Source organism: Pygoscelis adeliae, unplaced genomic scaffold, assembly GCF_000699105.1.
Source record: "Pygoscelis adeliae isolate BGI_AS28 unplaced genomic scaffold, ASM69910v1 Scaffold13, whole genome shotgun sequence".
In the NCBI taxonomy this organism is placed as follows: domain Eukaryota; kingdom Metazoa; phylum Chordata; class Aves; order Sphenisciformes; family Spheniscidae; genus Pygoscelis; species Pygoscelis adeliae.
The window spans coordinates 642,996-654,166 of NW_008824499.1; the positions used below are offsets into that span (position 1 = coordinate 642,996).

The window sequence follows — 11,171 nt, forward strand, 5'->3', positions numbered from 1 at the left end:
TTTTCCCCTATGCAACGTAGATGTTGTAATTTGTCTCGTTAATTAGTATTTTACTTTAATCGCAGGCATCGACTTTTCCGTGAGCATTGTGTTTGTGTACAAGGAAATTACATAAAGGATTTAAACATTCTTGGTAGAGATCTTTCAAAAACGATCATAATTGACAATTCACCGCAAGCCTTTGCTTATCAGGTAAAGATGCTGCTGTCAGCAAACTTTGCAGATACGGCAAAAAACTTTCTGAAGGAAGACAGTGAAACACTACATTTTGATTTAACTTCTTATTTAAGTTTTGTGCTTAAGTCTGTATTTAAGTTTACAAAACAAACTGTAACAAATCACTCAGGTTTGCTTGCTTTTCTCTTATTTTTGTGAAGAGCTGATCGAGTGCAAACTAAGTGACTTCTTAAATGAACAGACTGTATAACCAGTTTTGTTTTTCATTCAGCTTTTCTAAAGAAACCACCAGTCTGCTCAGTCTGCTGCTTGGACTCTATTGTAGCTTTAGTTTTTTAATGCTAGTGAAATGATGAAGGACAATTTGCTGGTTGAAATGACACACAGCTGTGAAAATTGCTTATGCTTAAATGTTAGAAAGTTATACCCTGTGATTTAGATTTTCCCAGAAGTATGGTATGTAACTATTCCAGTTAGTCCGATCATATACATAAAGAAGTGCAGAGTGTGATCTCTAACGTCTCACCTACATTAAAGAAGCAAAAAACCAAAAACCTGTTTGACTTAGCCTCATTTGCGCAAACTGCGTAAAGCCAGTACACAGTTAGCATCCGTGTGTGCTTTAACATGAAATTTTCTCAAAATACCAACGCTTTTCAGTTCAGCAGAACTTTTAGGGCTAGTTCTATTTCAGCTTTGATGGGGAAATTTTTGTAATGATGTATGCAAAGGAAGGAGATATTTTGGAAGTGAATTTTAATACAAACTTCAGAGGAAAAATACATATTAATAAACTCTAGCTTGGAAACATTTTTCCCCAAAATGCTATTTCACAAGTCATATTTTCAGATAAATTAAGTATAAATCATGTGCTGATTTTTTTTTTTTTTTTAACTTTAGCTTTCAAATGGAATTCCTATAGAAAGCTGGTTCATGGATAAAAATGACAACGAACTCCTAAAATTAATTCCATTTCTGGAGAAACTTGTAGAGCTGGTAAGTGTTTCCTTTATTTGGCTCTTCCCCACCCCCTGCCCAAAACTGTTAGTTAGCTTTTTTAAGTATTTTCACGTATTTTAAGATTTTTTTGAGTCACTGAGATTTAGACTGCTAAAAGTCATGTATATCTCTTCTTGAAAAGGACGCTCTGGGCAGTAATTCAAGTATGCATAAGGGCTTATTTACATAGTAAAAGACAGAATGTCATTATTTCTAACTGCTTTTAATCAAGAAATGGAGAATTGTAACATCGATTATAATGAAATTGAGAATCTGTAGGCATTTAGATTAAATAATGCCTATTGTTGGCTGTGATGTGTGCCTTTATTCTTAAAATGCAAATAAAGTACTCCTAAATTGTTGTGAATGTTATGTAGTTATTTCTGTAAGTCTCTTGTAATTACATATATTCATGGCTTGTATTTTGTTACATTAAAATACCGGTATTAGAAAATCGACCCTGTTAAAACCTGATTTATAGATGTGTTCATTCTCCTAAAACTGGCACCTCTTTTTTTTTTGTCCCACCCCCCCCTCCCCTGCAGAACGAAGATGTCCGACCTCACATCAGAGACAGATTTCGCTTGCATGACTTGCTACCCCCAGATTAAAGCCTTTTGTCTAATTACTGAAGGGGGAGAAAATGCAGGACCCTTTTGGACTAAAACAAAACATTGCCATTACTGTTGAAATTTTGCATTTTTGTACCCCGTCTTGCTTTTCTTATCTTTGGTGCCCAACAATAATCAAGGGTTACAGAAAGAGACTTTATATATCTGAGATTGAATACATTCAGTACAATACAGTACAACACAGTAGGTAGGCTAGAACAGAAAAGTCTTTAGAACTAGTGCAACTCCAATGAAATTTTTTATGTACAGGACATCTGCAGTTTATAAAGAATTCTGTTTCTGCCACCAGCAGTTTGACCTGTAGAAACACAGGATTTTATGATATAACAGAGATTGAAAATGGACTCTTATTTTCTCTCTGTTCGGTGCTCTAAGTGGGTTTGTAGCCACTTTCTGTTACTTTTAAGATTCTCATTTCAACAGGAATGGCCAGTAAAAGTTGTTTTATTTTTCCTGTTAAGGTTTATAACCTTTTTACATTTTTGACCTGTATTAGATTAGAATTTCATTATGCATTCCTTTTAGTTGAGGCGCTTCATAGTTTTTCTGGAAATAGCCAAATTTTCTTAGTTTTTTATTAAACAGTTGGATGGCCGTTTTCCTGCTTCGTCTGCCTGCATACTGTATATTTGTTTAAAAATATTCTCTAGTTTTAGTCCATGTAAGTTTCATTTAGAAAGAAAAACCCTGCATTTATATTTTCTTTCTGTAATATTCTACTGTAGTTGAAATCTTTTCAAAAATCAAGAGACTGGCTAGATAAGAAGAATATAAGAATTACTAATATTCAGAATATTTTAAACCATTGTGATGGCATGTACTCTGGACAGACAATATCTTGCAGTGGCACAAACAACTGATGGACAAGGAATACCTCAGACTATGCTGTGCATGCAGATCTTGAAAGGAGAACTAGTTTGGTCACCTGTTAGGTTTGATGCAATTCAATTACTGCTGCCTTCTGTTTCCTCCAAGATTGAAGTGTTCTGCACAGTGGCTCAGTATTTTAAGATGTTTGGCATGGGCTGATGGTACCTCTGTGACACTCGGCGTTACAATCAGTTTTAAACTCTGTGTGACAGCAAAGGTACCTGGCAGTAACTATGCATAATCCTGTGGTACAGTACACTCCCACGCCACCGACGCAGTCAGTCTGCTATCATAGTGGTTTTCTATGCTATATGGAAATAGTCTTTCAGCCTTGGTTCTCTAATGCAGCTACTACAAGAGGTTGATATTTTTATAATGGTGTGTAATCTCCTTTTCAGGAGGCTTTTTACGGAAGGTATAATTTGTAAAAGTTAGGATGCTTTGCCTCTCGACTGCATTAACACGCCATAGGCTCAGACTGTTTTTGTGTAAAAGATGTCACAGAACGGCACTTTTTCTAAAGAGAAGTTTGATATTTTGTATGCTTGTTAAGAAAGTACAGTATTGGAAATTAAAGGTGGACAACTGATAATTGAGAAGTATGTCAGTTAATTTTTTATGTATATTACCTGTTTACTTGTACAATTTTATTGTACAAATTACATGCAGCTTCATTTTCAAATGAGTCCTTAAAATAAGGAAAATCTTTTTAGGAAAACATTTAATTTTTGTATTTTTGATTTTAAAAGGCATGAGTTATGTCAACTTTTTCCAGTGTATTAATGAAGATTTTAACTTTTCATCAGGTTGAGTGTTTTCTTACTATATTATCTGTTGTGTATGTAGCTAGCACATTGTGTCACTGAACTGTTTAAAAAAATTAGCATGTAGAGCAAGCCTGTTTTGTGGAAAATCCTTATTCATTAAAAAAAAAAAAAAATCATCATGGCAGGTTTTCTGCAAAAAAGTGAAAACATTTGCAATTCAGAATACTGATTTTTTTTGTATTTAAAGAAAGGTATTTTGCTTGCAGGAAAGAAATACTACAGATTCATTTTAATGAGAATCTTTTAAATGTATTTATCTTTAGGGCATCTGGGCATCTTTACGCTGTTTGTCTTATGTCTTTATTGAAATAAAATGTACATAACATTACCTTTATATATGCTTTTGCGCAGACGTGTGAACCCTGTAACCATCCCCGTTCCTTCCTGTTTTTATGTCAATAAGATGGTTTGGGAAATATTTATAGATTTTGAAAATGGTCAGCTTGTATTTGAATTGCTACATGGTTTGCCAACTATTTTTTAGTTGTTCGTTAAAATGTAAATCTAAATCTGAGAATTTTAATTAGTTTAACAGTGAATCCTTGTTTAATGTGGAATTCTTCCAAATTTCTCCAAGTAATTGACATAATAGAACTGCTTTAAAATTCACTAGTCTACCAGAACGAAGCAATTTTTGTTGAGTAGTTCATCGCTTTTCTCTGACTGTAAAAAGAGATGATCATCTGTTCAAATAATGTCCTTAAACACGTGGGTCCTATCTTTGGCTAAAACCATTCTAAAAGTGCTTTCTTTAGTTAAAGAAACCAAAGCATACATTGCACTTTACAGCTGTATCTGTGTTGTGATGATCAGATCAGTGAGGGAAATCAAAATGTAAATTGAGGGATTTAGTTCTACATAGATGCACAACAGAAGTAACAGAGGCTGCTTAGTAAACATTAAATATTAATATTTTAATGTGCTGCAATTCTGGTATTTATCATTCTGAACTTTCTTTGCAGAATGAGTCTACCTTTTTCAAAATGTAAGTTCCTAAAAATGGCAAACACTTCTGGCATAAATGGTCTTTGCATGAAGCAAAGTTATAATCCATCAGGTTTTATTTCCGTCTTAGTCTCGAGGGTGAGACTTAACTGTTTCTCTGACACGAATCTGGATCAAACTGTGCACACCAAAATTGACACTGATAACTGGGGGAGTCTCAACTACGTGCATTACTCGCGTCTTGAATGTAGAATTGCGCAACGTAAGCAGTTAATCTTGTAGCTGTATCATTTATTCCAATTTTATGTATTTTTAGAAAACACAACATCCTATTTCCAAAGTTCTTAATGATTTCATTTGTGGTCTTTTGCTTGATCGTGGTAATCGTGTGTTAATTTTACATGTCCATATGTATTCTGTTCTAGGTTTGAGCATTCTTGGTTCTGACAGCAAAATAACATCTTTCATACGTCTTTTGGCAATACATGTTCAATTTTTTTTTCTTTCCTTAAGTTGCTATATAGCTAGAATAGTGTTCACCTTGGTATTATTGGCTTCCTTTCCACCTTTGATTCATTTCACTTCCCATCTGTGTAGGAAAACATTTTTTCATTACTTTTGAAATGTATCAGAAAGCCTGAATGTTTCAAGACCTGATTAAAAATCTCCCAAAACGAGTGGTATCAAGCAAAGGCACGCAACGGAGACATATCTTCTTTAAACAAAGCACTTAAATGCGTTACCAAAAATAATCAGGTATGTCAGTGCTGTGCTGAAGGGGAACAGAACGCAGCACTGGCGGGAGCGGTGCCGGGTCAGTCTGCCGCTGGCAGCAGAACTGTTGGAACAGTTTGCTTTCACTCGCTGCGAGAAGCAAGTGTCCTTTTCGTAGCGCATCGTCCCCCCTCCCCGAATGCAGTTCTTCCCAACGTCTGAGTTCGGGGGCAGTCGTACTGATGGTTGGATTGGCGCAGCTGAAAAAGCATCGAGCCCTGATGGGGAGAGGGACCAGGAAGGAGCGGATGAGGAGAAGGTGGAGTGGGTGGAAATCTCATCAACCTGTCTGCCACTGGCAGAACAGTAATGTGGGCCCGCAGTCTGAAACAGCCTTTAACAGTAGAGCTTGTTTGTTCAGTAAGGGAAGCTGTCCAGAAACACAAAAACACTGTGACTCTACTGAGTAAATACCCATATTCCTTTATTTTTCCTCCTGGTTCTGGCTTTCTTACAGCATCGCATTGCAAATTGTACCCTTTATTCTCCTTTGTCTAAACCAACTTGAATCAACCACGTAACATTAGTATATTAAAGTAGATGATGAGATTCATAACGTCACAATTTATACAAAAACTAAGGCGAGCCCCTGCCTGTGATCAGACACCCGTATCACAGGGAATTGTGGCTACTGTGACCCTTGCTGTCATTCCTCTTGCTTCTAAGTGAGGACTGGAGTAGCACTGAGTACGCGTAAGTGGGGGCAATTAGAAAAGTTAACCGTGCCTTCTTCCGTCCCCTCGCTGTGCTGTGCTCCCGTTATGTTCCACTTGAAGGACTTGGAGAGCACACCTTTGTAAAGCTAAAATTCCAATGCAAAATTAATGCTTGCATACCTGAAATTAATCTAGTACAGATAGCTAAATTAGAACTTCATAGAATTCAAGAAGTCAAGGCCAGAATGTAAACATTCACAACCTATCGTCAATTTAAAAAATTTCAAAAACTGGCGATACCTACTGGTATGCGATCAGCTCAGTTGGCCAAGTTTGTTCCAACAGGTGCAAAGAGAAACTAATCACTCATATTAAAACGATGTCTTCTGCTGTAAGTAAAGCGTTAAGTTAAATAGGCAGTATTTTTCTGGTGAAAGGACTGCTATGGATCTATGTGGCAAAGACAACAGATGGTATCTTTGATCTGCAGTCCTGCTAGTTCCATGGTTCATGCCATTAAACTCCTTTAAACTCATTATCAAAGACTGATACAAGAAGAAATAAAGCGATCGCAGTCACGCAGGCAATGCGGTGAGCGTCACGCCGCAGTGCACAGCTAATTGTTCTCGGCCCTCGCCTCCTGAGAGTGAGGTAAATGTCTTTTGTTTTTAGAAGACAAATGCCTCTTTCTGGGAGAAGTAATCCATCACAGGTGTTTCACCAGTATCTTCAGGCAAAAAGATTGTTTTGAGGATTGGAGTTAAAAGGGACTTTAAAATCCATCCTGTGAACAGTATAAAGTTGGAATGTGAAGACTGACAAGAAAACCTGGAATTGCAGCGGAGTTCGTTCCCCAGCAGTCTGGGCTGATCGAATGCTGGGAGGCTTTCTTTCCTACTTCCCTCCCTGGGTCACATTTGTTACTTGCTTCCTTCTGCCCGCGCTGGTGCTCGTGCAGCCGCGTGGTAAGCCTGTGCCAGGAGCTGATCCAGCCGAAAACCAACCATGATAGAATAAAGAAGGGGAGAAAGTGAGATTGTGGCAACGAGGCTGCACGGCTCAGATCAGTTAAAGCTGCTGGGGAGTGGAAGCTAAGTGAAGGTTCGCAGGAAGACAATTTTTCTGGAAAAATAATCGTCACGTTAAAGTCATTCAGCTGGAGAACAGCGTCACTATGTATCTTGAAGATGCTAAAGGACTGTTCTGAAAGATTTGATTACACCAAACCCACATCATTTCAGATTTGCATCTTAGGTTCTTGATACTTAAATCAAATCCTAAACAAGTTGATAAATGGCTGATGAGAAGTAGCATAGGTGCATCATTTTCTTAGCTAGTAGTCGTAATTTTGTAAAAAAAAAAAAAAAAAAAAAAAAATCCCAACAAAGTATTAGCAGCAAGTGGTTTTGCTTGGAAGCAAGCAAGGATGGCCTGCTAAGGATTAACTTGTATAGATTTTGTGAAGCACATCACTATTTTGGTTGTCTTGACCGTGTAATGTAATTCTGTTTTGCTTTATTTTTTTGATACTTGCAAAAATGTCATTGTACCGATAGGCTGAATCTTGTAAAATACAATTGGAAGAGAACTCATGTTCTACAAATTTGTGTTTCTTCTGCAATCATTTCTAGTATATAGAATCAAAGATTTATATTAAATATTTATGCTCTGGCTACTGTTTTCATGATTTTTAGCTGATATCCTTCATTGAAGACTCTCTTTTCTGTAAAGCAAGACATTTCTCATGTCAGTTTTCAGCCTTTAAAGCGGAAGGAAAAGTAGTGTTGTGTATGTGTTTTAAAAGCTAAGGATACTGGAGACCGAACAAGAAAAAAAAAAAGATGCGGTTTATGTATTAAAATTGTTACAGCAGATTCTTCTAAGATGGTCTTGCTTTGAAGTGGATTTTCAGTATGTGACACATATTCCAGTGGATAGCTTTTGTAAAATGACCACAAGGCCCGATCTGTCTCATTTTTATTTGTTTCTCCTCCTAAGCAGAAACCTTTAGACTTCTCCAAAATGAGAACCGTTTGGTTTCCTAGAAGGTGGTAGTTCCTCTGGCGCAGAGCTGTGCTGAGTGGGTTTTTTTTCTTTGTGCCTTAATTTCGTCATCTATACAATGGGAATAATACTTCACTGTTTCAATCCAAATGTTTAAATTACTTTAAATGTGCAAACACATAATATTTTTATAATTAACGTATTCCCAATCATTGCACAGTTCTTGGCACTTTCATAACTATCCTCACAGCATACTGAGCTTGTGAAACTCTGTTTAGACTTGGTGAGGATGTAACTTACGACATTATTGGATCTGTAGTTATGTCTCTGTTGTTATTTGTATTGCCTGGTAAATGGGTAACAACAAAAAAAGATGGTAAATTTGGAAGTAATTTTTTTTTCTAGCTAACAGAGTATCGTGTATCATTCTGCTTGTTATTTGAAAGACACGTTTTTCTAAATTTATTATCTTCAGACAAAATATATCCTCCTTTTCCACTTAATCGCTCAGATTCTCACAGAAATCACAGAGCTGGGAGGTGGCAGTGAAATAAACGGGATGAAGCGAATGTTTCCAGCTTTTATGTATTTGATGTTATTTGACAAGGTGGAAGGAAACACACCACCAAGGAGGCTCATGAGAGCCTGGTCTGTAGATCCCAGGCGCATCATGGCTTTCACGTTTAATCCCGAGACAAAGGTGTCCTCCACTTCTAACCTGCTCCATCAGGAACATCTGAACAGTGCAGAGCATCAAACGTCATCAGGTTTTTGACAGAGGTCTGCTTACCTCTGACTGAATCCAAGCTCTGGAACCACCGAGGTCTCTCTCCCCTGGTCTTGTGGGCAGAGCCATCTAAAGGGACAAGATGGGCCTGAGAGTTTCAAAATAAAACATTCCCTGGGATCGGTGGGGAGGAGGTTGGAGAAGAGTGACGATTTGCATGTGTCCTGGGACTAGCTGACAGCTCAGGCTACAGCCTTTCCATCCCTCGCGTCTGTCTTCAGTCTGAGGACCGAGTGTTGTTATTTGTGGACACTTAATTCTTGTAGGTGATCTTTACGCTTCTGCTCCATTTGGTTAAGGTCAGCTACTGCGTTTGAAGTTTTTAGTAAAGAACTCCCCTATACTCCTCTGGTGGTCACAAGGCCACGATCCCTCAGGGATCTGAGCTAAAAATCACACCCTAAACTGAAAGTGCATTCTGGCTGCTAGACTATTGCTAGTAGCTCTACTGCAGCCATCCGCCCATGTTTCATCCTGGATGATCATAAACCTGAAAGCCAGAAAATGACTAGGTCCTAACCTACCTTTACTATAAGCTTATCCTATTATTTAGGGGATTAGCAGACACTGTATTGCAACATTCAGGCATCAGACTTCAACTATTTTTTCTTTTCTTCTCTCTCCCACTCAGCCATATAATCATTCCATTATATTACTTGCGTAATGCATTTCCAGCAGGACTGTAAACAGCGACCGAGTGCAGCCAGCCTGAAAGCCTCCCCCACACTGCCGGGTGGGTTACTGCAGTGGAAGTGTGTCCTCACCTGGGAGTTTGACCAACTTCATTCATCACTTTGCTGAACACCTGGAGAAATGTACTGTCATGCCACCGATACACCTCTTTATTCAACAATACATTGATAATCAGATCTTTTATCTTCTCACCTAACTTTATTAGGCTGTGCCTTCTTCCAATACAGTAACGTGTATGATTACAATTTGATTTAGATTATTTGCCGACAAGTCCAGTCAGTGTGAAGGATGTTCAGATAATAGTATTGGAGGATGAACTTTTCCCCATCCCATTCCTAAAGTCCTCTGAAGTGAAAACAGCTGAAGGTAGAGCAGTGTTCAGGTGGACACAGGCCTTCCTAGGTGGAACTTCTGGATTTGTGGCTCTTGCTTCTTGCCCAGTCTTCAGTGTATCTATCAATTAGAAATTATTTCAGTGTTGTGACAGAAGCACGATGCTTCTAGGAAGAAGACATCCAAGATCGCACAACAGGGCTCCTAAGGTAGCGCATGCGAGTCCCTCAGCAAGTTAAGAGGGGTTGCTGTCAAGGTACCTTAATGGGATGATACTAATCTTCATGTTATTGCTGCTGAACATTATTAAAAAACACAGATCCCAAAATACTTTATAATAGCCACGTTCATAGAATCAAGCAGTTCTGGACTGACTAAAAAGCAACAAGCATTTAACTCATCAGTACTGCTAACATTTTACAAAAGGAAAAGAAGAATCTGAGTCAGCTGAAGGAAAGTCAGCTAAGGAAGTTAGTGGTCAACAGTTGGGTGTTTTCCTAGCTTTTGCCTTTTGCTCGGTTTGAATCATACATTAATATTTTTAATGGGTAAAGGATCTTCAAAAGAGTGTGCTTCTCGCTTTTTCTTCCCTAAGGAAAAGGAGACATGGCAGCAAAGATGAGGGAATAAATTCAGACCAGATATGAGGGTAACTCCTAGATGAATTTCCCGATATATACTTTAACAGGATTTTCTCCTTTTTTAAAAAAATCTTAGAACTGTTCTCCCTTTTTCTATGCCTTTATATTCCATTTTTGTGTCCATTTCTTACATATTTTCAAGAATCGATACCTAGAAACCGAGTTTCTGAATGAGACTTAATGTTTCTTTTACTGTCGTAGACCAGCCTGTCTGCAGTATCAGAAGATGAAGCCTAAACAAACAAGAACAGAACGGGGGACAGCTGCTGAAGTGTCAGCTGGCAAAGTTCACCCTGCCCGAGGCTAGTTTCTCAGAGCTGATGCTATTTTTTGTGGCGTTACGTCTGTTTATGCTAAAGCTCTGCCATCTGCAGAGGGTGTGAGGAATCAGCCCGGACCGTCCCAAGTTTTGTCTTTATTAGGGAAGAAGGACAGTTTTCCGGTGTGGGGCTGACTCCCCAGGCTCTTCATACAATAGTGGTGTGAAAAGGGTGTTTGAGAATCACCGGCTTCCTTGTACAGAGTAGCTATGCAGGTATGAAATGTTACTGCTTTAACCTTACCTGTGCTTTGAAGTAGTACACGTGCCGAGTAGAGGCATGGTTACGGCCACGTAAAAATTCTTACAGAAACAGCTTCCCCCCTCCTCTTTAGAGGGCCACGTACCAGGACACCGGATCCAGTTCCAAGAGCTGTAGTTCAAAACACTGCCCACTTTATTCCCCTTCCGTGGACGCATCCAAGCACAGGAAAGAAACCAACCTCCGCCTCCGTTACCGAGTGTTGTCAGAGCCATCCTTTCTGGCGGGAGCGCTCGGAAGCCGGCCTATCTG

At 38.6% G+C, this 11,171-nt stretch overlaps 1 protein-coding gene across 1 annotated transcript in view; it reads left to right on the forward strand.

The window, feature by feature from the left end:
• Positions 1–3,831, forward strand: part of CTDSPL2 (CTD (carboxy-terminal domain, RNA polymerase II, polypeptide A) small phosphatase like 2) — a 23,799-nt gene extending 19,968 nt beyond the window's left edge. Inside the window, exons 11-13 of the mRNA XM_009321430.1 lie at positions 66–192; positions 1,078–1,173; positions 1,722–3,831. Coding sequence (XP_009319705.1) covers positions 66–192; positions 1,078–1,173; positions 1,722–1,787 — 289 coding nt within the window. The 3' untranslated portion in view covers positions 1,788–3,831. The remainder of the gene's footprint in view (positions 1–65; positions 193–1,077; positions 1,174–1,721) is intronic.
• Positions 3,832–11,171: the final 7,340 nt, after the last annotated feature.